The 24,953-nt window shown below is 57.1% G+C and overlaps 2 protein-coding genes across 5 annotated transcripts; both read left to right on the top strand.

Moving 5' to 3' along the window:
- The first annotated feature begins 193 nt into the window (after nt 1-193).
- On the top strand, nt 194-10,547 carry DRAP1 (DR1 associated protein 1). Of its 2 annotated transcripts, XM_050960883.1 has the most exons (7): nt 205-376; nt 4,998-5,070; nt 6,241-6,334; nt 6,838-6,957; nt 7,790-7,880; nt 8,309-8,394; nt 8,862-10,547. In XM_050960883.1, the coding sequence occupies exons 1-7, from the start codon at nt 335-337 to the stop codon at nt 9,013-9,015; spliced, it is 660 nt and encodes a 219-aa protein (XP_050816840.1). In that variant the 5' UTR covers nt 205-334; the 3' UTR covers nt 9,016-10,547. The 2 variants fall into 2 exon arrangements, with proteins under 2 accessions (XP_050816841.1, XP_050816840.1); XM_050960884.1 differs by lacking the exon at nt 6,838-6,957 and having other exon boundaries at nt 194-376.
- Nucleotides 10,548-13,039: 2,492 nt separating this feature from the next.
- On the top strand, nt 13,040-23,500 carry SNX32 (sorting nexin 32). Of its 3 annotated transcripts, none has more exons than XM_050960486.1 (13): nt 13,041-13,179; nt 13,315-13,419; nt 13,654-13,764; nt 17,835-17,956; nt 18,115-18,238; nt 18,798-18,902; nt 20,386-20,491; nt 20,902-20,977; nt 21,558-21,597; nt 22,028-22,114; nt 22,255-22,414; nt 22,559-22,644; nt 23,295-23,500. In XM_050960486.1, the coding sequence occupies exons 1-13, from the start codon at nt 13,138-13,140 to the stop codon at nt 23,346-23,348; spliced, it is 1,218 nt and encodes a 405-aa protein (XP_050816443.1). In that variant the 5' UTR covers nt 13,041-13,137; the 3' UTR covers nt 23,349-23,500. The 3 variants fall into 3 exon arrangements, with proteins under 3 accessions (XP_050816441.1, XP_050816443.1, XP_050816444.1); XM_050960487.1 differs by having other exon boundaries at nt 13,042-13,179; nt 13,360-13,419; XM_050960484.1 differs by having other exon boundaries at nt 13,040-13,419.
- Nucleotides 23,501-24,953: the final 1,453 nt, after the last annotated feature.

Here is a 24,953-nt window from a genome sequence, read left to right as displayed (position 1 = left end):
ATGGGGACCCTGATACAGCTGGGGGACCCTGGAGGTGGCATTGGAGGACCCTATGCTGGGAGAACGGAGAAATGCGGTGGGAGGGGGAGATCGGGGACGAAGGAGGGTCACAGGCGGGGGGCGCCCAGCGTGGAGGAGGGGGCTGGAAAAGGGAGGAGTCCGGGGAAAAGGCAATGGATGGAGTCAGCCCGGCGCTGGCCTGTTCCGGTGGCGCTAGGCGCTAGGACCCAGGCGGCCGGTGTGGCGGCGGGCGACGCCGGGAGCCGGCGGGACAGAGCACTGCGCGGCGGGCTGGGGTCGCTGCTGGAGCCTGAGCCTGAGCCCGAGCCCCGCGATGCCAAGCAAGAAAAAGAAATACAACGCGCGCTTCCCGCCGGTGAGTGCGGGCCTGACCCCCCGGGCCGGCCTAGCTCCCCGGCATCCCCAACCCGACCCCCCGGGCCGGCCCAGGGTCCCCCGGCACCCCAACCCGATACCCCCGGGCCGGCCCAGCGCCCCCCGGCACCCCAACCCGATACCCCCCGGGCTGGCCCAGCGCCCCCCGGCACCCCAACCGACCCCCCGGGCCGGCCCAGGGTCCCCATGCACCCCAACCCGATACCCCCCGGGCCGGCCCAGCGCCCCCCGGCACCCCAACCCGATACCCCCCGGGCCGGCCCAGCGCCCCCCGGCACCCCAACCCGATACCCCCCGGGCCGGCCCAGCGCCCCCCAGCACCCCAACCCGATACCCCCCGGGCTGGCCCAGCGCCCCCCGGCACCCCAACCGACCCCCCGGGCCGGCCCAGGGTCCCCATGCACCCCAACCCGATACCCCCCGGGCCGGCCCAGGGTCCCCATGCACCCCAACCCGATACCCCCCGGGCCGGCCCAGCGCCCCCCGGTACCCCAACCCGATACCCCCCGGGCCTGCCCAGGGTCCCCCGGCACCCCAACCCGATACCCCCCGGGCTGGCCCAGCGCCCCCCGGCACACTCAACCCGACCCCCTCCCGGGCCTGCCTAGCGTCCCGGCATCCCCGACCCGATACCCCCCCGGGCCAGCCCAGGGTCACCCGGCACCCCCAACCCTGGCCGGCCTAGCGTCCCGGCATTCCCGACCCGGTACCTCCCCGGGCCGGCCCAGGGTCCCCCGCACCCCCAACCCGACCCCCCCAGGCCGGCCTAGCGTCCCGGCATCCCCGACCCGATACCCCGCCGGGCCGGCTCAGGGTCCCCCGGCACCCCAACCCGATACCCCTCCCGGGCCGGCCCAGGGTCCCCCGGCACCCCGAGCCTGATCCCCCCCAGCCGACCCCCCCGGGCCGGCCCAGCGCCCCCCGGCACCCCCAACCGACCCCCCTGGGCCGGCCCAGTGCCCCCCGGCACCCCCAACCAGATCCCCTCTGGGCCGGCCCAGTGCCCCCCGGCACCCCCAACCAGATCCCCTCTGGGCCGGCCCAGTGCCCCCCGGCACCCCCAACCAGATCCCCTCTGGGCCGGCCCAGTGCCCCCCGGCACCCCCAACCAGATCCCCTCTGGGCCAGCCCAGCGTCCCCCGGTACCCCCTCCCCTAGGCAGCCCTAGCTCCCCAGCACCTTGACCCCCCCCCAGGCTGATGTAGCTCCCTGGCACCCCCAACCTGACCCCCCTCCCGCCCTGGCAGGCCTAACCCACTCAAAGGTCCTCCTTAACCTCCTCTCCCTGGGCTGGCCTAGTGCCCTCTGGCACCCCTAACCCAACCTCCCTGCTCCAGCGTTGCACCCCACAGGCACCCCTGGGCCGGTCTAGCCCACTTGTGGGCACTCCTCAGCCTCATGCCCCTGGCCAGCCTAGTGCTCCCTGGCATCCCTTAACCCTGTCCTCCCAGGCTGGCCTAACCCCCCCCATGGGCATCCCTTAACCCTGTCCCTCTAGGCTGGCCTAGCACCACCGCCCCCCTGCACCCCCTAAGCCCAAACCCCTAGGCCTCCTACAGACACCCCTTAACCCCTCCAGCTGGCCTAGCCCCACGATACCTCAACCACCCTGGGCCTAGCCTAGCACCCCCCGCCCCCCTAACCCCACCCTGAGTCTGGCCTCAGCCTAGTGCCCTCCCCTCAGCTGTTCCAATCCTTCCGGGTCCAGCCTAGCCCCCAACACCTCATAAGCCGCTCTCCCCACACCCCTGGGTCAGCCTGAGTCCCTGTGAACCCCACATCCTACCCCACACCAGGTCTGGCCTAGCCCCTCCTTTCCCAGCAAGTCCAGCCCACCAGCCTCTTTTTCCCAAAGCCTGGACCTATCCCCCAGGCCCAGTTTTCCTCTTCTTCCCTTTACTAGCCCCAGTCCAACATTGTCTCCTTCCTCCAGAGTGCCCCCATAGGGATGCTCCTGCTGCCTCCTCTTTTATAGGGTCCCCTGTGCACCTCAGAGACATACTTGGACTTGCCACTTCTCCCTATAGTGTGTGCCTCCTATATAGGACGCCCCTGCTGTCCCATAAGGATGTTCCTGCTACCCTCTTCCCCCTACATGGATTCCCGCAGCCCCATATAGGGATTCCTCCCCATACCACCCACTGCTAATCCCCACAAGGATGCCCCTTCGCTCTGAAGGCCCTTCCCCTTATGATCTGGCCTCGTTATGTTGATCTCCCACCTCTTCAGGGATCCTCTGAGAACCCCTTCCCATGACCTCTCTGGTCAGTGCCCCCAACCCATATAGGAGTCTGGCTCTTCATGAACACCCTCTAACCATAATGAACATCCTCCCTCACCCAGAGGCTCTCTTTCCCCCTCCTCCAAAGGATGATGACTTCTCCATGCCTATCCTTTGGGACACCATCTCTGGTGGGCCAACGGGGGAATGTGTGCAGTTCAGATTATCCTGTCCAGTGAAACTGTGGTCTGCCTTAGGATTCCTGGGTTCTATCCCTGGTTCTGGGTGGGGAGTAGGATCTAGTGGGTTACAATGTGGCCAGAGGGGTGGGAGGGATGGCAGGTTGCACAGGAGCCAGGACTCCTGGGTTCTAACCCAAGGACTGTCATCTGTGCTGTCCTAGTAAGGGTGGAAGAGACACTTCCCTCTGCTCCCTCTTCCATAAAAAGGGGTCATTCTGGACTCGCCTCCCCAGGGAGTCTACTGTAGGGTGGAGGACCTCAGTCAAAAGTGGAAAAGGTTCTTATTGAAATGGCAGGAGGGGACTGCTACTGTGGAAGAAATGGATAGATTTACTGTTTATAGGCCTCCTTTTTCCCTGGGATTCAGTGGGGCCTACTCACACCACAAAGCACTGCTTTTCTATCTTGGTCACATCTTCAGCATTGGGGCAGGATGGGAGCTGAAAGCAGCCTGGTCAGTTTCACATTCTCTTCCCTGTCAGTTTCATTTCCTCCTTTCCTGATGCCAAATGGGGAACCTTCCCCATCTCTTTCCCCCCCGCCCCACCAAATGACTGAAATTTGCTTTACCATCCTCAAATGATTAAAAATCTGGGATCAGGCCCTTAAAAAACATGATTTAAAAAAAAATCAGTGGAGGGTGGGTATTTTATTTGCTTTTTGCTCTGGGGAGGAGCTTTTAAGGGTCAAGATGTCAAGCTTTAAATAAAAGCTGTGATTCTCCCTGCATCTCTTCAGTCAACAAGTTGGGGATTTATACTGTGAAATTGACGGTAAGATCATGAGAGTTGGCAGCACTGAATCTAGCCCCCATCCCCCTTCAGTTCCCAAAGCTACGGTTCAGACTTTGTGGTTAAGGCTCCGGGATGGGACTGGAGATCTGTGTTCAGTGCCTGGCTGTGCCATATATTCCCTCTGTGACTTTGGGGAAGACATGTCTCTTGGTGCCTCAGTTCCTCCATCTGTAATCTGAGGATAAAACTTCCTCTGTTTAGACTGTGAACTCTGTAGGGCAGTGACTGCCTCACTCTGTGTCTGTGAAGCGCTTGATGCAACAAGGGCCCTAAACTTGGGTCAGGGTCCATGCAGTGCCCGGTACAATGGGGGCCCCCAGTCAGGGTCCATGTAGTACCTGGCACAATGGAGCTCCCCATTCTCAGACTGGGATCTGTACAGTACCTAGCACAATGGGGGTCCCCTAATCTCGGGTTGGGGTCTGGACAGTGCCCAGCGCAACAGGGAAACTCCCAATCTCAGCTCAGAGTCATTTTCAATGGCTTGTGCTCAGCTTTGGTCCTCACTGTTTACTCCTGGGTTGTGACAGCTGACACCTTGTGGTTTGCCCCCTCAGCTGGGTGTAGGGGATATTATTGCCCTGTGACATGGACACAAACATCCTCTGGTTTTGACACGCCCCAGTCAAGCGTGGAGGGGTGGATCTGCAGCTGGAGGGGTGGATCGCGAATCTGGACCTGATCTTGTGAGGGGAAACAGGAGGCCCTGCTGCATTGCTAAGCCACAGGGCACAAGGAGGGAACACAGAGCCATAATAGGAGCAAGGAATAGCTCTGGTGTGAGGCTACCAGTGCCATTGGGTAGAGGTGATGTCCCATGGGGTTTGGGCAGGCATGGAACAAGTTGATGGTTCTCAGCCTTGGCCTCTGCCTGACAACCGGCCGTGGGATGAGTCCAGGGGTCACCAAAGAGGCTGAGAAGCCAGCGACCCATGGAGGCTCTGCTCTTGTGTCAACCACCTCCCTGGGGGCGGAGCATGCAATGGTTGTTCTCAGGGAAGGATGACCCGGAGGAGTGTAATGCAGGAATTGGAGAGGTGCATGGCACCTGTGTCCAGGGATCTAAAGTCACTTGAGAGGAGTGGGGTCTAGTGGTTAGAGCAGAGGGCCTGGGAGTACAAATCCAGCCCTAGGTTAGGGACTGGCTGGTCCCAGGGGGCATGGAATGGGATCTGGGGCTTTTTGCTGTTAGGGCAGCAGACTGGCTGGTTCAGGGGAATGGGGAATGAGTTATGGTGCCTTTCCCCTCTCAAGTCCACACAGCCATGTTCCTGGCACTAAATGTTGATAGGAGAGTGGGGCCCCACCCCTGATATTAACTATTTCCTCTCGTCTCCCCTCCAGGCCCGGATCAAGAAGATCATGCAGACGGATGAGGAGATTGGGAAGGTGGCCGCTGCCGTCCCTGTCATTATATGTATCCTTGGGAGGGCTGTGATGCCCAGCTCCCACTCCTGAAACCCCAATTGCCACCTTGTGGTCCAGCCAATCCTGGGAGATCTCCTTCCCAGACAGGTTTGGTTCATCATCCTATAGGTTTCGTTGCCCTGGCTGGTGGCTAATTACAACAACAGGTTAGACAGAGAATCAGAGGCAGCTGATCTAATGGTTCAAGTGGCAGGAGGAAGATGGGAGTCAGAACTCCTGGGTTCTGTCCGAGCTCTGGGCTGGAGTGGTCTTAAACTGGGGGGATGAGAGGGACTGGGAGCCAGGTCTCGTGGTTCGATCCCCACCTCTGGGAGGGAAGGAGGGCTAGTGGGTCAGAGCAGGATGTGGGCTGGATGGGAGCCAGGACTCTTGGGTTCTATCTGCATGAACTACGATCCTAGTACAGAGGTGGGCAAACTACGGCCCATGGGCCACATCTGGCCTGTGGGACCATCCTGCCAGGCTCCCGAGCTCCTGGCCCTGGAGGCTAGCCCCGGCCCCTCCCCCGCTGTTCTCCCTCCCCCGCAGCCTCGGCTCGCTCGCTCTGGGCCGCGGGGCTGTGAGCTCCTGGGGCAGGGCAGCTGCAGAGCCCAGCCTGACCCAGTGCTCTGTGCTGCGTGTTGGCGGCGGCGGTGTGGCCCGGCTCCAGCACTGCCAGCCACTGGTGCTCCAGGCAGCATGGTAAAGGGGAAGTGGGGGTTGGATAGAGGACAGGGGAGTTCGGGGTTGTGGTCAGGCTGCAGGGGTGTGGAAAGGGGTCGGGGGAGTCGGGGGGGGCAGGAGTTCCCAGGGGGCAGTCAGAAAGGAGGGGAGATTGGATGGGGTGGCAAGGGTCTGGGGGTGGTCAGGGGACAGGGAGGGGTTGCATGGGGCAGTGGGAGTCCGGGGGTGGTAAGGGGACAGGGAGCGGGGGTGTTTGGATGGGGCAGGGGACCCGGGGGGGCTGTCAGGGAACAGGGGGGTTGGATGGGGCAGGAGTCCTGGGGGGCGGGCAGATAGGAGGTGGGGGCCATAACCCCCTCCCCTAAGCATCCCTCCATACAATTTACAAAACCCAATGTGGCCCTTAGGCCAAAAAGTTTGCCGCCCCTGGCCTAGTACAGGCGGTGTTCTGTTCTGATCCCAGCGCTGAGTTCCCTTAACCCTTGGCTTGCCCTAGCCCGGGCGCTGGAGCTCTTCCTGGAGTCGCTCCTCAGGAAGGCCTGTCAGGTGACACAGTCCAGAAATGCCAAGACCATGACCACCTCCCACCTGTAAGTACCCTACTTCTACCTGCACTCCCCCCTCTTCTGCCCAGCTGGGGACTTTTTGACCTAACCCCTGCAGTACTGGAGCAAGGAAATGCCAGATCTACTCCACAGGCAGACCTCTCTCACTTTTCTTGGAGCAGAGGGCTGGGAGCCAGGACGCCTAGGTTCTGTTCCCTGCTTTGCCACCAATTCACTGTGGCACTTCTGGACAGTCCCTTCCCCTCCTCTGTGCCTCAGTTTTCCCCCTTTTCAACTGGGGGGGAAGGCAGGAGTCAAGCACTAATCCCGAGCAGGGCTGTGGCTCATGGAGGTAATGGTGATTAGTGTTATGGAGGGGAAAAGGGGGCTTTAAACCCTGCATCCCCAGCTGGGATGGATACACCATGGGGGTCTCTAGTAGCCCTCAGAAAGCCAGTGGGGCTGGGGGTGAGGTCCCCAGGGTTTCTGGGGGTGGGGGTGCTGAAGTCCCTTCCCCCAGAGTCTGAGCTGCTCTCCGCTCCCTGCAGGAAGCAGTGCATAGAGCTGGAGCAGCAGTTCGACTTCCTCAAGGATCTGGTGGCCTCGGTGCCTGACATGCAGGGAGATGTGGAGGATAACCACGCTGAGGGCGAGAAGGTCTCCAGGAGGTGGGCAGTAGGAGGCGCTGTCCTACAGAGAGAGGGGCAAGGGCTTGGTAGGGGGTGCTCTTCTCTTGCAGCCAGTGCTGGCCGATGCCCCAGTGTGCCACCGTGGGCACTGTGCTACAGGGAAAGAGGCAGGGGCTCAGTAGGGGGCACTCTCCCCTCACAGCCAGTGTTGGCCTCGATGCCCCAGTGTGCTGCAGGGAGCGGGTGGGACTCAGTACCGAATGTGCCCCCTTTCAGTCACTGCTGGCCCCAGCACAGCTCTAGGGGATGCTGTGCTGCAGGGAGACACTGACAGGTGGTGGTCACTACAGATGTGATCACACTTCACTAAGAATCTGGGAATGAACTCCAGTGTCGTAGCTCAATTCCCATTCTTCTAATTCCATTCTGCCTCCCAAAATCCCCACTCTGCCATCAGAAGTTGGTGTGGGGCTTCTCTTTGCTTCCTACCCCGAACCTATGCCGTGTTGCTGTGTGCTGTTACCCAGCCACCATGCCCCACACCAGAGATTTCTACACTCCAGCGATGTGGCAAAGCGATCCCTAAATATCTCTTCCCTGTTGCATCCCATGGGAGATTGGGACATGTCATAGGTGACTGTCCCAGTGGGGGGTGCTGGGGCTGGGTTGGGAGTTTGAGAGGCGGAACCCCAAAGCATTGCTGAAGGTCATTGGGGGGGGGGTGTGTGGCCAGGCAGCTCTGGTATGGAGTCAGGGGACTGGGTGGGTGACCCTTGAGTGTGGTCAAGAGATTCCTTCTGCACCAATGTCTGCTGGTGCCCCCATCCATTGGCAGTGCCCCAATGACTCCTTGGTCTCTCTCCGGATGCAGGGGCCGGAAGCCGGGCAGTGGGCGGAAGAACGGCGGCACTGGCAGCAAAGGAAAGGACCCGAAGCAGTCAGGCACGGACTCCGAGCAGGAGGTGAATCTGGCAGGAGGTGTCTCCCAGCCCGCAGGCTCTGTTCTGCATGCAGCAGTGCCCCCTCCTGGCTGAGCCTTGCTGAGGTGCATGGGGTGCTGAGTGAGGGGGGTAGTCCCCCATGTGGCACAGATGGTGAAGGATCTGGAATGCCATCCCCTCCCCTTGTCTTAGGAGGTTGCCCCTCCTGGCTGCCTCCCTGTATGATCTATGGGCTGAGTATCCCAGGAGGGCTGTAGGCATCTGGTGGTTACAGCAGGGAGCGGTGCTGAGAGCCAGGACTCTTGATTTCTAGTCCGGCCCAGGGTGAGTCTCTTTCCCCTCTCTCTGCTTCAGTTTCCAATGGGGCCAGCTCTGGGGAGCATCAGTCACTGTGTCCCTCAGGTGGTGCCGTCTCCATGTTGAGCCCTCTGCTTACCCTCCCCCCACAGGAGGAGTCTGAGGACAGCGAGACTGATGGGGAGGAGGAGACATCCCAGTCCACGCCCCCCAGCCGCCCCATCACCCACTTCCCCAGGTACGAATCGGGGCTTGTCCAGTCAGGATCCAGAGGGCCTGCCATGCTCAGTAGTGCTGATGTCCTGGGCAGTGCTGCCTAGTGCTTAGATCTTGGGCTGTGGTGGCAAGACTTCTGGGTCCCATCCCTGAATCAGGGATGGGAGTGGGATCTAGTGGTTAGAGCAGAGCATTAGCTATTTAAGGGTAGTGATAACTAGAAACCTAATAGCAGTAAGTATGATCCAGATGGAGCCTGATCCCTGGGGGACTGTGTTACAGGGGTGGGGGTATACCAGGCTGGATGGGCCTATTACACCGATGGAGGGATGGCTACCAGGCTGGATGGGACTATGGGTCTAATCCAGAGTGGGGATACTGGAAGGGCGCATGGATCTGATTGGGCCAAGGGTTGAGGTGAGGAATATGGGGTAGATGATCTCCCCTCCCCCACAATAACCTTCTTCCTTCTCCCCTCCCTGGCTTCAGCTCTCCGGCACCATATTTGCACTTCACCTGCCCCCCACAGTCCACCATGGCCATGCCTGTCTCCGTGCCCCCGGCCCTGCCTGCCATGATGCCCTCTGCGCCAGCACCCCCCGCCCCAGCGCAGGATGAGGAAGAGGAAGATTATGACTCGTAGCCCCGTTTCCTTTTAGTTTGTTTTAGTTGCTGCATTCGGGGGGGAGGGGGTGGTTCTTAAATTTATTAAAAAAAGAGAGAAAAGCATTTTACCTCCACGTGGTTTTTTATTGTGCCTGGGTTGGGCTTGAACCCCTGATTTTCAGAGCCCAGATCGCCTCGTCCCTCCCCACTGTGTCATCCCTCTCTGTGGCACCTTCCCCAACAGACAGCACGTGACTGAGCCAACCCAGTGATTAGCTGCAGGTGTCTCCAGAGATGGGAAATGGGGACAAAACAGCCACCCCAGCTTGTGAAACCTCCCTCCCCCTTTCATCGTGGCTCGATTTCTCCCTCCTCAGCCTCAAGGAATCAGGGAGTGTCTTTCCCAGAGCGCGTAGGGCTAGCACTTACATTGGTGTTATGGGTGTCATCCAGACTTCGTCTAGGACATTCAGTTCCATTCCAGGCCTCGGTGTTGTCAGTCTGTCAGATCACGGGGCTCTCTGGTGTTGGGTAAGATTTTTTTTAAGTGGTGCCCTTAGCTCTGCCCCCACCCAGCAACCCTGGTTCTTGGTGGGGGGGGTTGGGCTCCATTTTTCTTAGAAGCAGGATATTTGGTTCCACCCCAGCCCTGGTTTGGTGTCCCCCTTTTTGCTGCCCCCAGCACTGCTCTCTCAGATCCTGAGGTGGGGGCCCACAACGAATCTCACAAGCAGCTTCTCCCTCTGCCCCCTCGTCACTGCATGTGAAATTCACTCGGATCTGATGATTGGTTTAGGATGAATCTGAAGAAGGGGGATGTAATTAGGGTGGGAAAAGGAGTCCCTCCGTATGAAAGGACTCAGTGTCACTGGGCATGTCTATCCTGGGCTTAACTGTATCTGCCACTGGAAGATGGTCCTGTGGTTTCACCTATAAGAATCCCCCACACACACCCAGCTGCCTCAATTTCCCCCCCCCCTCCCCCTGGATGGGGGCAGGGAATCTGTGAGATATGGGGCTTTTAAGCACTCTCTTAAAAAATGAATTTCCCAGGCGCTGTATGTTCTCAGTCCTTCATGCCATTTGCATGTCCCCCTCCAAGTGAGACTGGGAGCCAGGACTCTTGGGAAGGGAGTGGGGTCTAATCATTAGAGCAGGGAAGTGCTGAGAGCCAGGACTTCTGGGTTCTTTTTCCCTCTGCCTCACTGTCCTTTCTCTCCCTGGCTATTTAGCGGATTCAATCTCCATTCTTTTCTTGTTGATAAACCCCAGGGCTCCATCACCCCACCCCTGTGCAGTGTAGTCCTAAGGTTCCTAAGAGGCAGGAATTTCCACAGCGCTTTTTCACACTGATCTGTCCTGTTGGGAATGGGTTGTTTCCATGTGGGGGGTGGGTCCTGGCATCCCTTCAGGGCAGGGATGCTTTAAGCTATCTTGGGGTGGGAGAAACGGGGACGAAGGGTTAAACGCTGTCTGGCTTGTGGCCGCCTTGAGAGCTGGGATGCTGTGACTTTTAACGCATTTGTTTGATTTTTTGTATTGACTCAATAAAGTTCTGATTTCACTAGAGTCCGTCCGTGTTTAGGATGAAATTTACAAGGGGGTTGTTCATATTGGAGAAGGGCAACAGAACTGGCTAGGACTCCTGGCAGCTCTGGGAGGGGAGTGGGGTCTAGAGGGCTGGGAGCCAGGACTCCTGGGTTCTATCCCCAGCTTTGCTACTGATTCAATGTGGCAGGGGAGAGCTTTGTCAGGGTGTTTGGAATGAGCTGTGGGATCCTTGGCAGCTCCCAAACACCAGCCCCATTGGCCTGGACTACATCCCCCAACCTTCCCCCTCCACCTCCTCCCGCTTTGGCCTGGGTTATGGCAGTCCCCTCCCCGCCAGGTGAGATCCCACCCCTTCACACATTGACGTAGGCTGGTAGTTTGTCCCCCTACCCCTGCAGACTGTCCCCCACTGAGATTACCCCCATCCCCTGCACCCTGGGCTGAGTCCCCTTTGTACCTCCCCAGATGTGGGAGGCTTATCAATACCCAGTTCCCATGCCTGCAACCCCACCTTAATCTTGGGACTAGCTTCAAACTCCCTTCCATCTAGCAGTCCCCACACTTTACTGCAGCTCCAGTCTCTTCCCAATCCCCTGGTGCAAGTGCATTCTCCTCCACAGCACCTGCCTCCCTGTCCCCCAGCTGGGCTGGTGCCCCATCCTCTCTCTCCAAGGGGGAGCAGAGAGGTGGCTGCATTCCTGGGGAGGTCCTGTTCTAAGTGCCAAGCAAATTCCTGTTCTCCTCTGGGAGGATCAGCCCCTAGAGGGGGAGTCCGTTCACCTTATTACTGTGCCCACAACTATGTAGGAACTGGTGCTAGAATCAGGTGTGTCCTGGGTTCTCTCCCTGGCTCCTCCCCCTGGCTCTGGGGAGTGAGAGGAGAGGCTAGAGAGAGCCCAGCCAAGTGTAGTCTTCAAATCGAGGCTGGAGACCTTTCCGGAAGAGCCAACCACAGGTTGCTGGGCCCAGTAGAGGGTGACCCTGGGCTGTGAGAGACAGGAGCTCAGACTGAATAGGCTAATGTTCCCTTTGTCTAGTCGTCTGCAGGGCTGTAGCCCTCCTGGTCCCAGTATATTAGAGAGACATGGGGATGGTCCCATAGCAGATATTACCTTACTCCCTTGTGTTTCTTTGCACTACTGCCTGTCCTGATCCTGGCGCTCAGCAATAGGACGTCTGTGCTGGCCATCACCAGATCAGAAAAAGCACTGGCAAAATGAACAGATGTCAGGAGAGGAACCATGGGTGTTTTCATTTGACCCCTCCCACTCCCAAAATTCCTGGAGTTTCTGGTAGGCATCTCATAATGCATGGATGCATAAATGAGAATTGCAGGTAGGAGAAGGGAGGTTCTATTACCTCTCTATTTGGCACTGGTGCAGCCGCTGCTCGAATCCTGTGTCCAGTTGTGGTGCCCACAGTTGCAGAAGGATGTTGCTAAATTGGAGAGGGGGCGAACGGCAAAGTGGTGGAATATTACACCGTGGGATCCGTGCCTAGAATGCCATGCTGTGAATTTGAGCTGATGCAAAGTTGTATGGCTGCAAGGAAAAGAACTGTAGCAAAGGGGTGCAGATGCACTTCAATTCACTATGATTACATTGCTGCATTTCAAGTGAGCAAACTACACTGCTGTAACATCCCCATGAAGACATGGCCTTAGGGTGTGCCCTTGTGTTAGGTCTCAGGCAGGGAGCAAACCTGGGAATTTCCTGATTTAAAAGGATGACATTCTGCCCATCAAGCTACAGGACAATGAATGGGAGTGCAGAGGCAGCAGCAGGTATGAGCTCTTGCCACCAGAGAACACTCAATGCAGTGTTAGCAGGGAGTACACAAGCAGGTAGTTTGGGCCATTCCCTCTGAAAGGCAAAGTGACTGAAACTTGGGCCTGTGGGTGGGTCTATGCCCAGCTCTGCCTGGGGTGTCCTTACTTGTGAAACAGTTGTTGCCTACTCAGGCTGGGGTGTGAGGCTTTGTTCTTTGGACTGTGAAGGTAAACTAATCAGAGCTGTAGGATCTTGGGTGGTATCCATATGCTGAGGGGCTGAGACCCAACAGGACTCATTGCTGATGTAGGTCTAGAGCAATGGGGCAAGCAATGCTGTCATTTCTCCATCTGCTGCTTCAGCCAGAGCAAGGGGTGGATGCTTGAGCCCATCCCCCAGCAGCCTCAGAGGGCCCCCAAGATACCAAGGGGCACCATACCCAGCTGATACCCCCCCATTCTCCCCTGCAGCGTCCCAGGATGCCCTGCTTCCCCATCTCCTGAGCTGCCAGGGGTCACCCCCGAGGCCCCTACCCAGCTGGGACCAGCCACCAAGGGAGAGGGAGCACACGCACTCTTATCTTCCCTACGCCACCTTAAGAAGGTATGACCGCCCCCCCTCCTCCGTCTGGTGGGTGACGGATGGGAATGCTGGCGAATGGGAGCGAGGACTCCGTGGCCGGGCCCAATGGGGAGGAGGGGCGTGGAATAGCTGTCACAACCGATTTAAAGAGTCAACACCCTCCGCCCGCTCCGCCCCCCCCCTTCCTAGTCAGCTGTTGAGGCCTGAGCCTAGGTTCATCTGCAGGGCATCCTGAGCTGCTCTCTTCCTGGGGGCGCATGGAGGAGCCGATGGAGATGCCGCCTGGGGAGGAGAGCAAGGTGAGCCTGGGACCCCCGTCCCCACGGCGGGGTCGGGGTCCTGCATTCCCCACCCAGGAGGGGCAGTACCCCGCTGTCCCCCATGGTGCCCTGGGTCGGGCATCGCCCTGCACCCCACCCTCTTCTCTTCCCCAGCCTTGCTCAGTCTCGGAGGAGCTCGTCACTGACCCCTCCTTGCAGGTTGAGATCTCAGACGCAGTCAGCGAACGGGACAAGGTGAAATTCACTGTCCAGACCAAGGTGAGGGGGAGTATAGGGTGAGGGGATTGGAAAGACAGGGTGGAAGGGGTCCCTTATGGGGGGTCTCGCACCACAACTCTCTGAGGTTCGGGGGGGTCTCTGGGGAATGTCTGACCCCGGAGGTTTGGGGGTCCTTGGCTTGGGTGTCCCCATTTGGGGTGGTCTCCCACATATCGAAGGGGATGCTGGGGGTCCCAGGTTTGGAGTGTCTCATCCCCTGCCCCCCTGTTGCAGAGCTCTCTGCCCCACTTCACCCGCCCAGCACTCTCCGTGGTCCGGCAGCATGAGGACTTTGTTTGGCTGCACGACACCTTCTCTGAAAATGATGAATACGCTGGCATCATTGTAAGTGGGAGTGGAGGGGATCAGGGGGACATTGTAAAGGGTGAGAGGAGATATAGGGATCATGATAAGGAGGGCATCTGGGGGGGCATCATGTCAGGTTCTGGTGTCCACAACTCAAGAAGGCCATTGCTAAATTGGGTTCAGAGAAGAGTCACAAGAACAGTTAAAGGAGTGGAAAACATGCTGTGATAGTGGGGGACTCCAAGAGCTCAATCTGCTCAGTTTAACCAAGGGATGGTTAATTGGTGTCTTGCTCTCAGTCTGCAAATAAAGGTCTAACAAGATCCATGGGCTGGAAGTTCAAACCAGACAACTTCAGACTGGAAATAAGGTGCAAATTTGTATCAGTGGGGGGAATGAACCAATGGAGCAATTTACCAAGAGCTGTGGTGGATTCTCCATCACTGGACATTTTTCAGTCAAGACTGGATGTTTTTCTAGTCTGCTCTAATTCACAGCAGCAGAAGATTCACATGGCTGTGATGTAGCTGTGGTGCACATAAAATTAACCTCCATCCTGAATAGTCTCTTGCAAGTCTTCTTCCTTCAGCAGGAGTCAGCACTGGAGGATTTAGGCTTCTTAAATCCTTCAAAATTGCATCTTCCAACCTCATCTGTGGTTGGTCTCATGCTCTGCTTTCTTTGATCTCAGGTCTATTAAGCTTCTGTAAAAACACCTTCTCCATATGATGACCACACCATTGCAGTCTTCTCAGAGGATGCAAGACTGCAACTTGCCAGGGTCATCTAAGTATCTCTTTGTTTGTGACAAAATCAAATCAGTGGGTGTTTTGACACTGACAACTGCTTAGTTTCCTCTCCTCACCTGTTTTTCATGGCCATGTTTCTGCTCCATACAACAGAGTTCTCATCAGTACCACATTGAACACTTGTATCTTAGTTGTCACATGGACATCCTACCACCCAGTCACAGGTGCTGGAACTAGGAGTGCTAGGGGTGCTGCCGCACCCGTTGGCTGGAAGTGGTTTCATTCTGTACAAGGTTTACAGTTTGGTTCAATGGCTCTCAGCATCCGCACTCTACAAATTGTTCCAGCACCCCTGCCAGAGGCCTTTGAAGACACCGAAATGCCACGTATGCAAGACCAATCCAACGTGACTTCTTTGGATATAGAGCCTCGTACTGTCAAGTGATTACCCAGATAGATAAACCTATTCACCCTTTCAGTGTCATTGCTATCTACATGCATCATTTGCTGGTCATTCGTTTCTGTTTTGTAGGAGGCCTCCATAGCTTTGGTTTGATCACCACTGACCCTCAATCCCAGAGATTCTGCTGTTTTTCTCAGCTCTCCCAGCATTAGCTGTAGTTGGCCAGTAATCTCTCCAAGTAAGGCAGTAATATCAGCATGCTAAAGATCACGTAAAGATGAATCTCTCCATTTCACGTCTTCTACTTTGGCCACAGTCAGTTTTATCGTCAGATAGTCTTTTAGAACATTAGATTTTGTAGGTGAGAGAACATATCCCTAGTGTACCCCTGCTTCTACTGAAAACCAGTTTGTAATACAACCACTGACCTTCACACAGCTAAATGTACCATGGTACAGTTCCTCCACCAGGCACACTAAGGGTATGTCTACACTTAAATTGCTACAGTGGCATCATGTCCTATACTGATGAGAGGACTTCTCCTATTGGCATAGGTAATCCACCTCCCTGAGATGCAGTAGCTAGTTTGAAGAAGAATTCAAACCCTGCAGCTAGGCAGGAAGTTAATCTAGATGGCCCTTGTGGTTCTTTCTAACCCTATGATTCAATGACCTAGTGCTGGCTACACTGTGGGGCAGGTCGCCAGAGCTACTTCTCTCAGGGGTGTGGATCTTTCACCCCCAGGTCTTCAGGCACCCCATCCTGGCACAGAAGTGTTCACAGTGGAGTCAAAAGCAGCTGACGAGTCTTTACATACGGTGTTAATGTCCTTTTGTTGTTTTTCAGTAACATCTCACAGAGCACAGATAGCTGGATTGTAGTTCAACCTGGGCAGAAACCACACGGGTTGTCTCTCATGTTTGGGGTGAGACAGTATTTCAGCTGGCTCAGTAACATGATGGTAAACACCTTCCCTGGGACTGACAGCAGCGTTATTTTCTGCTAATCTGAGCAAGATGATCACTCTCTTTGGAAAAAAGGGAGGATTCAGCCTCCTTTCCAGTCTTCTGGAATGTGACTGGGTTCCCAAGCTATTCAGACAACTGAATTCAATCCGGGCCTCCACTCTTTAGCAGTTCTAATTAAATGGTCATAACCAGGTGCTTTATCATGTCATAACTGTTTGACCACAAGCATCATTTCCTCTAAGGTCACCAGCCCATTTTCTCCTGGGTTCATTTTTGGTTTACATCTTGGTGGTGAATCAATTCACAGAAATGCTCCCACCAACTTTTAAGTGATGCACTGATATCCTGGCAGTATTCTCCATTTTTGTCCTTAACTGGCAGAAGCTGAGAGAATGGACATCCAGTGAGGACCTTCAAAATCTCAAATACACCTTTCTGGTCATGTCTTACAGAGGCTTCCTCAATGTGCTGTGCCAAACCCTTCCACCATTGATTAAGATCATTCCAACAGGTCCTCTTGACTCCTCAGTCAAGACATTTCTTTCCCTCTATTGCCTATTTCTTCCTCCCTTCACTGACTTGACTCTAACCTTCCAGTGTATCCATTAGGCACAGCACCTCTTTTTTTCTGTCCCAAAATTTGATGGTATCATCTGTAATCCAGTGTTGCTTTTTCATTCTCCTTCGTCCAAGTGGTTCTCCAGCAATCTCGGTGATAGTGTAACACCAACAGACCCCGGTCATCATCCAACCTGGGACCTCTGAAGCTTAGTGCGTGAGTCTCTACTGCATGAGCTAAAAGCCACCTGACTCTTAGCTGAGGCTGTGGAGCAAACTCATTAATCTCTCTCTCTCTCTCTCTCTCTAAGTCAGGGGTTCTCAAACAGGGGATCAGGACCCCTCAGGGGGTCGTGAGGTTATTACATGGGGGTCACAAGCTGTCAGCCCCCACCTCAGATCCCACTTTGCCTCCAGCATTTATAATGGTGTTAAATATATTAAAAAGTGTTTTTAATTTCTAAAGGGGGTTGCACTCAGAGGCTTGCTGTGTGAAAGGGGTCACCAGGACACACATTTGGGAATCACTGCTCTAAGTGGTCTTGGTGCCACTACATGGGACAGAGCACTACACCCAGGAGGTGTATTGGTTACAATAGCATCTTAAAATAAAGTCCACTCTTCCCTTGCACTAGACAGCTGGTCATCCAATGTCAAGTACTCCTTGGAAATCACCACCACTTACGTATCAGAGGTCGCTTCATCATGAAGCTTATCAACCCTGAAGCATTTCAGTGCAGTGGTTGCCCCTCCGTGGAACTGTACAAAGCGGAACATCATTGTTGCTATTAGGTGTCCATGCTCATACGCAATCAGGAGTTAATTCCAGGCAGCCCTATGGCCTGTGTTATCCAGGCAGATTAGATGATCACAGTGGGCCCCCAATCAGTGAATCTGTGAATTGTAAGGGCATGGAGCTTGGGGTGCAGGGGGAGACACAGGCTCGCTGTAAGGGGGGCAGGGGTGTGCAAAGAGGGAAGAGTGTTTCTAGAGGAGGGGGATCCTTTAGCTGTTGACATCCTGCCCCAATGGACCCCCCCAATGGCCCTGCCCTAGCCCGAGCCCTTTGCCTTCCTGCTCTGAGACTTCCCCCTCATCCCAGAGCTACTGGCCGTGAATCCGTCCTCAGCCCCTCCAGCTCCACCTCCCAGCCTCCCTTGTCCCGACCATTAGCCCCCCACCAGCTTCACTCCCCTCCTCCAACTGTGAGGCCCTCTCAGCTCTGCCCTTTCACCCCCATGTCTCAACCATTAGCCCCCATCAGTTCCACCCTCACCCCTGGCCAGCCCTGCTCCTCCCTTTCCCTCCAGCCTGCCCCACAGCTAGAATCAAGGGGCCATGGGGGCCTGAGGTCACAGAGGTTTGGGAGGCTGAAGGAGGGGTTCAGAGTTAATATTTCCCCTGGTTCTTCCCCCACCACCTTTGGCCCAGATCCCCCCTGCACCCCCCAGGCCTGACTTCGAGGCATCGCGGGAGAAGCTGCAGCGTCTTGGGGAGGGGAACAGCACCCTGACGCGGGAGGAGTTCGCCAAGATGAAGCAGGAGCTGGAGGGGTGAGTGACACCAGGGGAGGGCGGAGGCTGACCTCAATGCCCCAGTGTGGCACTGGGAGGCGCTGTGCCATGGGGGCAGTACAGGCGATCAGCGAGAGCTGATACAGAGGGGTTAGTTCCACTGCCCCTGCAGATGCTCACTTGCCTGTCTCCTGCAGCGAGTACCTGGCCATCTTCAAAAAGACGGTAGCAATGCACGAGGTGTTCCTGCAGCGCCTGGCAGCCCATCCTGTCCTACGCCGGGACCACAACTTCTATGTCTTCCTGGAATACGACCAAGATGTGAGCCGCCCAGCACCCCTCTCCTGAGCCTCCCACCCCTGACTGAGCCCCCTGACCCCCCCCCACCCACCTGAGGCTCCCTCCTGGCCTCCTGAAATGCCTGCCCCGGCCCCCCAGCTCTCCTCTCCCCTGCTGAACCCCCCACTTCCTCCCACTACCAGCCTTCTCCACTGCTGAGCTTCAACCCCCCACCCCCACCCCCACCCCGCTGAGCTGCTTGTCTCCCTGGCACAGGCCCCTGGTACCCAATTTGAGGCCATACCCATCTCTGCCGGCTCCCACCAACAAGGCGGGGGGCATGTGAGCGATTGCCCCCCACAACATGAGGAGCACAGGGCCTGGAAGGAGCCAGGGAGGTGAGGGGGGCATCTCCTTCTCCCCCCACTGCCTTGCCCCCCTCTCCCTTCCAATCCTGTCCTGCACAGATCCCTCCCCTAATGCTCATATTATCTCTGGCTATGAGCAGCCTCTGTGCTGGACTGGGAAGGATGTGAGGTGCAGAGGGTTCTGGGGGGGCCCTCTCCCGCCCCTCCCCACCTGGCACTCCCTCTCCTTGCAGCTTAGTGTGCGTGGCAAGAACCGCAAGGAGCTGCTGGGTGGCTTCTTCCGGAACATCGTCAAGTCAGCTGATGAAGCGCTCATCACCGGGGTGTCGGGGCTGAAGGTGAGCCAGGACCCACTGCATGTGGGGGTGTGTGTGAACCCCTGTGGGGAGCAGGGAAAACGTGTGTGCCTCCATCAGATCCCATCTCCCCAGAAATCCATAGGCCCTGCACAGATCCCCTAGTGACAATCAGGACCAATGCCTGTCCTGCAGCTCTGGGTGCCTTCAGTGCTCTGCTGCGGTGGCTCACCATGCAGGTCACACCCTGGCTTCCACCCCCAGTGACCCCAGCACCCTCTCCCCCCGTCCTGACTTTCCCCCAAACAGTCCTGCACTGGCCAGCCCTCTCCTGCAACACTCACAGAAGTAAGGAAGTTGGTTGTTCCTTCAGAGGAGCAATCCAGGGCTGCCCACTGACTTCACTGGGGTTTGACAAATGCTCTTACGGCAGTCCCAGCACCGAACTGGTGGATAGTAAAACACGTTTAGGGAAGGCAAAGGCAGAGGTTTAAATGGTACCCGTAGGAGGAGTAAAGAGAAATGATTCCTCTTGTGCTTCTAAGACTGACACTTCACTTCAGCCAGTTACAACCTTTGCCTGAGCAGGGTCCTCACCTAAACTCAGTTCCCAGGGACTGGAGGACCCAGCGGCCTGTGATTCCAAGTGCTCTGGCCCCTTGAATCCTTCCTCGTTACACTTTTATAGTACAGGAATACTAGCTACAAGCAGTTGCTTGTTGCTTAGCATTTGCGGTTCAGATCCTGTCTTCTATAGCTAAGAGGCCTCTCCCCGGCCCGCTGGGCTGCTGGTTTTGTTCACCTTTGTACACAGAGGTTCCTTCGTTGTCTCTGCCTGATGACCGGTCAGCTGAGCAAATACACGTTCCTTTGCCTAGGGCAGATTGGGCTTATGCCCTGCTTGCCAAACCCATCTGAAGAACATCATTCTACTGCCTACTTCCAACTCTTTATACACACCCGGGCCCTACATCGCACTGGAATGTTAATGAGCGGGGAGTTAGTTTTCCAGTGATATCTCATGATACCAGCGTGTTAGGTGTAGTGAGTGTGTTGGGCCTGATAGGAGTGGCTGACAGAGTAGCAAATCACCAACGGGGCTCTGTCACACAGCACCCCCGCCCCCCCAAGCCCCAGTGCAGAGAGTAACCTGGCCTGCACAGCTCACCCCCGACCCTGACTGCAGCAAGTGGCATAGCTGGTGCAACCCTCCCCCCACCATGGTACCACAGAGAGTGGCATGGCATGCACCTATCTGTTCCTCTCCCCCCCCACACACACACTCAGTGGAGAGTGGCACCCCGCACAGATTCCTCCCCTTGCAGCAGTGTTAGCATGTTAGCGCTTAGCCTAGCCCACGTAGATGCCTCCCACCCCTGCCCCGTGCAAGGACCACATGGCGCACGCACACACACACACCGGCCTTGAGGGGCTGCATGGTGTGTGCCGATCCCCCTCCCCTGTTATGGGTGGGGTGAGGTGTGGGGCATCCCTCCGCTCTCTGGCTCCCTGTCACCCCCTGCAGGAGGTGGACGAGTTCTTTGAGCACGAGCGGACGTTCCTGCTGGAGTACAACACCCGGGTGCGCGACACCTGCCTCAAGGCCGACCGCGTCATGCGCGCCCACAAGAGTACGTGAGGGATGGGATTCTCCCTCTCCGGTCCCTTCCCTACAGCCCCCTCTGGTACCAGGATCACCCTTCTGCCTCACCCTGGCCCCTGGCACTGCCCCTTTCAGAAGCATCTCACCTGGGGAGGGGAGCTTCCTGGTGGTCGGGGCACTTGTGGGTGGGGACTCCCTGGGGTGCTTAGCACCAGGGATTCCCCTGGCGAGTGGCAGCTGCCTAGGAGCTGTCCCCTATTTGGAGGCAGTGGGGGAGCCCTTCGGGGGTCAGAGGGGCAGGGTGGTGGAGGCTTTGAGGAGGGGAACCCCATTGGGCTCCTGGAGGTGGATGTGAGGCAGGGACTTCTGATTTGGTGGGGGGGAGTCCGCAGGCTAATGAGGTACATCCCCTGCCCTGATGGATGCCCCCCAATACAGGCCTGGCAGAGGACTATATCCCCATCTCAGTGGCACTGAGCAGCCTGGGCACACAGGAAGTCTGCCGGCTCCAGATGTGAGTATTGAGGTCCAGGGAAGGGGCTCTCTACAGGCCCCCAGAACTGCTTGCTGGGGGAGCTGTGTTGGGGAAAGAGGCGCTGGGACTGGGGCTTGAATAACCCCCACCAAGCTGGGGTGGGGCTGCTATAAGGTGTGCCCTCCCCCAGAATGCACTCTGCTCCCCCCTGCAATGACCCCAGTTAGGCATCAGGGGGTACTTCCGCTCCCATCCTAGGCTGCCAAATGGAGATTAGATGCTGGGGGGAGAGTGGTGAGGCGGGAGGCATTTTGGGGGTGGGGAAGGCAGCCCAGTGTGGTGGTGACAGGGCCCTGTGGATAGTTGGGCGGTGATGGACAGGGGATGGGGGGGCACTTCCTGGTGTGGCGGAAGAGTTCTGGGGGGAAGGAGGGACCTCAGACAGAGCTGGGGGATGGGTGCTGTCTGGTGGGGGAGCTGCAATATCGGGGGGGCCTAATGTCGGGGAAGGGTGTGGGGTCACTAGGGGGCTGGTGGTGTGGGGGAGGGGGTGCAATGGGTGGGTTACTGGGGGAAAGTACCAGGAGAGTCACTGATGAGTCTCCCCTTCGCTCCCCAGGAGCTTCCTGAAATTGGCTGAACTCTTTGAACGGCTGCGGGTGAGTGAGGGCTCCACCCCCCCCGAGGGGCCTCTCCCCATCCCCTACTCTACCATGGGCCCCCTCTGCTCTGGGGCTTCTACCTCCCCCCCCACACACACACACTGTGCCACAATTCCTCATGCTCCAGACCCCCCCAATCTCCTGGTGTCCCCCACCTTCCCCTGAACCCCACAACCAGGATCAGCCGCACCCCACAGATTCTGCAGTGGGGAGGCAGGGCCTTCAGGGCCCCCATGCTGGACCTCCAGGCCCCTTCTCAGGGGGTTTCCACCTCCACTTACTAGCACCCCCTATGGCTGGATGTTGGGGACCTCTGAGGGGGTGATATTAGCTCAGAAGGATGGGCTGTAGAGGCTCAGGATTAACTGTGGGATTAACACATACACCCCTTTGCTCATCACCCTCCCTTCTGTCCTCTCCTCCTCAGAAGTTGGAGGGCCGGGTGGCATCAGATGAGGATCTGAAACTGTCTGACCTGTTCAAGTACTACATGAGAGACTCACAGGCAGCCAAGGTACAGGCAGCACGGTGCAGAGATGCGACCACCTCTGGGGTGGGGCCTGGGGCTGTTAATATAGGGCTCCCTCACCCAGCACTGAGATGCAGCCGCCTCTGGGGTGGGGCATCAAGATGTATAACTGGCTGTGTCCCCAGGATCTGCTGTACCGGCGCCTGCGGGCCCTGGCTGATTACGAGAATGCCAACAAGGCATTGGACAGAGCCCGCATGAGGAACAAGGAGGTGAAGCCCGCTGAGGCCCATCAGCAGCTGTGCTGTCAGCGCTTTGAACAGCTATCAGCCTCTGCCAAGCAAGGTGAATACAGAAGGACTAGGAGCCAGGACTCCTGGATTCTGTCCCTGTCTCTGGGACGGGAGGGGGAAGGATGTCTAATGGGTTAGAGCACGGGGCTAGGATACAGATCTCCTAGGTTCTCTCTCTCTCTCTCTCCCTGGGCAGAACTGACTGATTTCAAGTCACGTCGAATCTCCGCATTTCGCAAGAACCTGATCGAGCTGGCGGAGCTGGAGCTGAAACATGCCAAGGTATCAGGGACCCTCAGAAATCTTATAACTCTGCCTGGGGCCCACCTACCTCCCTGCTAGCCCTTGGGAACCTCCCTACCCCAGCCTGAGTGTGGAGCTGCAGGAACTACTACTGCCGCCCCACCCTCCAGAAGCTCCTCCAACCCTGACTGAGAATCCCTGGGGATCCCTCCCCAACAACTACCTGCCTCCCTCACCAAACCTGAACTGGGACCCCTCAGAAGCTCCCATCTCTTTCTTACTCTCCTCACCCAGTGCATGGTCTGTCTCCCCATCCCCCAAGCCTCTGAGGAGACCTGTGTCGTCCCCCCCCCCGCATGCTCTCTGCACCCAGGGGGACGGGACTGGAGAGTTGTCTGAGCTCCCCCCAATCACCTGCATGCCCCCCGTCAGCACAGACCCTGTCCTCAGTTGCAATACCCAGGTGTTGCCTGCAGGGGGCAGCAGTGTGACACACTTGGGTCCTCATACAGGTTCAGGCTCTGCAATGCCACTCCCAGTTAGGCTGAGAGCCAGGACTCCTGGGTTCTGTCCCCAGCTGTGAGAGAAGTGTGGGGTGGATCATTGTAGGTTTTCTTGGGGTCCAGTTTCCCCTGGAGCATTGCACTGGGGGGATGTCCCCCTTTCTAACGCTCTCCCCTCTCTTCCAGGCCAGTAGCCTGCTGCTGCGGAACACCCTGATTGTGCTGAAGGGCGACGCCTGACACTGCCACCCAGCCCTGCACCTGGGGAGGGGCATCTCAGTACCTTGCTCCGGGGCCCCCCCCCAGCACTACTGCTGCTCCCTCATAACCCAGCCCCATATATCCCTGCCCCTGCGCCAACCTTGCTGGCATTCCAGCCCCCTCCATACAAGCTCTGCCAACTCTGGGGGCCACCCCCCCCAACACCCATTAATTCCCTCCCCCTGGCCTCCCAGAGATGGCTGCAAGCCAGAGTTCCTTTAGGAGGGCAGTGGGTTGGGAGCCAGGACTCCTGGGGTCTATCCCCAGCTCTGGAAGGACAGTGAGGTATAATGGGTTAGAGCAGGAGGGCTTGGAGACAGTGAGCCCCTTCCTCTCTGTCCCCCACCCTCTACTGCAGAAGACCACATGTGGCAGAGGGCATGGGGGATGTTAAGGTGCATTCAAGTACATAAAAGGTTGTTTAAAGGAGGAAGGAGAAAAAATGTCATCTTAACCTCTGCGATAGGACAAGTAGCAATGGGCTCAAATTGCAGCAAGAGTGGTGTAGGTTGGACATTAGGAAAAACCTTCCTGTCAGGGTGGTTAAGCACTGCAATAAATTACCTAGGGAGGATTGTGGAATCTCCATCGTGGGGGATTTTTAAGAGCATGTTAGACAAAGACCTGTCAGGGATTTTCCTAGATAATACTTAGTCCTGCCTTGAGTGCAGGGGACTGGATTAGATGACCTCTCACGGTCCCTTCCAGTCCTTTGACTTGGAGCTGTTCTAGCCCTGCACAAGAATCCAGGCTAGATACCATCTCCCAGCAACCAGATGCAGGGGGGAGGGGCAGAATGAGGGGAGGAAGGAGTGTGAGATGGGGGGGAAGTGTGAATCTGCAGTAGGAAGACAAGCAATTGCAGCCTGGCAGCTATCATCATTCAATTCTGTCCATCCACAGCTCTGTACCCCCCAGCCCCAAACTCCCCCAATAAAGGCCCATTTTGTATCCATGCAGCCTCATTGTCAACCCCCTCAGCCAGGGCCCAGCCCCCCACAGCATCAAGGCTCTCACTCCAGCCCGGCTTCCTCACCTGCTGCGACTTCCCCGTTTCAGAGGTTGCTCACCCTGACCCCCACCAGCCCCAGCTCCTGCATTGCTTGATCACAGCACCCTGAGCTGATCACTCCTAGCAGAGAAGCTGTCCTAGCATCCCCAACTGGTGTGAACTCCCACATAGGGCCCTGCTGTGGGGTGGGGGGAGGCTTGGCCTCCCCCAGCAGGGCCAACAGCTGCCCTAAGAGCTCTCCCCTCCCCACATGAGGGAATACACCCCAGAAGACAGGGAACCTGTTCAGGCCCCATCCCCTGCTAAGGCTGTACATGGTATGACAGGGACTAGCAGTAGGAAAGGAGACCTTCAAACACACCCAGGGATCCTGGCTCCTGCCCCACCCCAAACTCTCCTGCCTTCTCCCTTGGCTTCCAAGCATCACTTACATATGGTCCAGTTAGACCATAAGAAGGCTGTTAGCTAGGACTCCTGGGTTCTAGCTCTACCTCAGGGGCTGGTGGATTAGAGGAGGTCAGCTTTGCCCCATTACACCCCTGGGGATAAAGCTAGCCTCCTTCCCCCTAAAC

The sequence above is a fragment of the Gopherus flavomarginatus genome, chromosome 6 (genome assembly GCF_025201925.1).
Source record: "Gopherus flavomarginatus isolate rGopFla2 chromosome 6, rGopFla2.mat.asm, whole genome shotgun sequence".
NCBI classification, from domain to species: Eukaryota; Metazoa; Chordata; order Testudines; family Testudinidae; genus Gopherus; species Gopherus flavomarginatus.
Note: the sequence above shows the minus strand (reverse complement) of the source record. Positions and strands in the feature narration are given on the sequence as shown.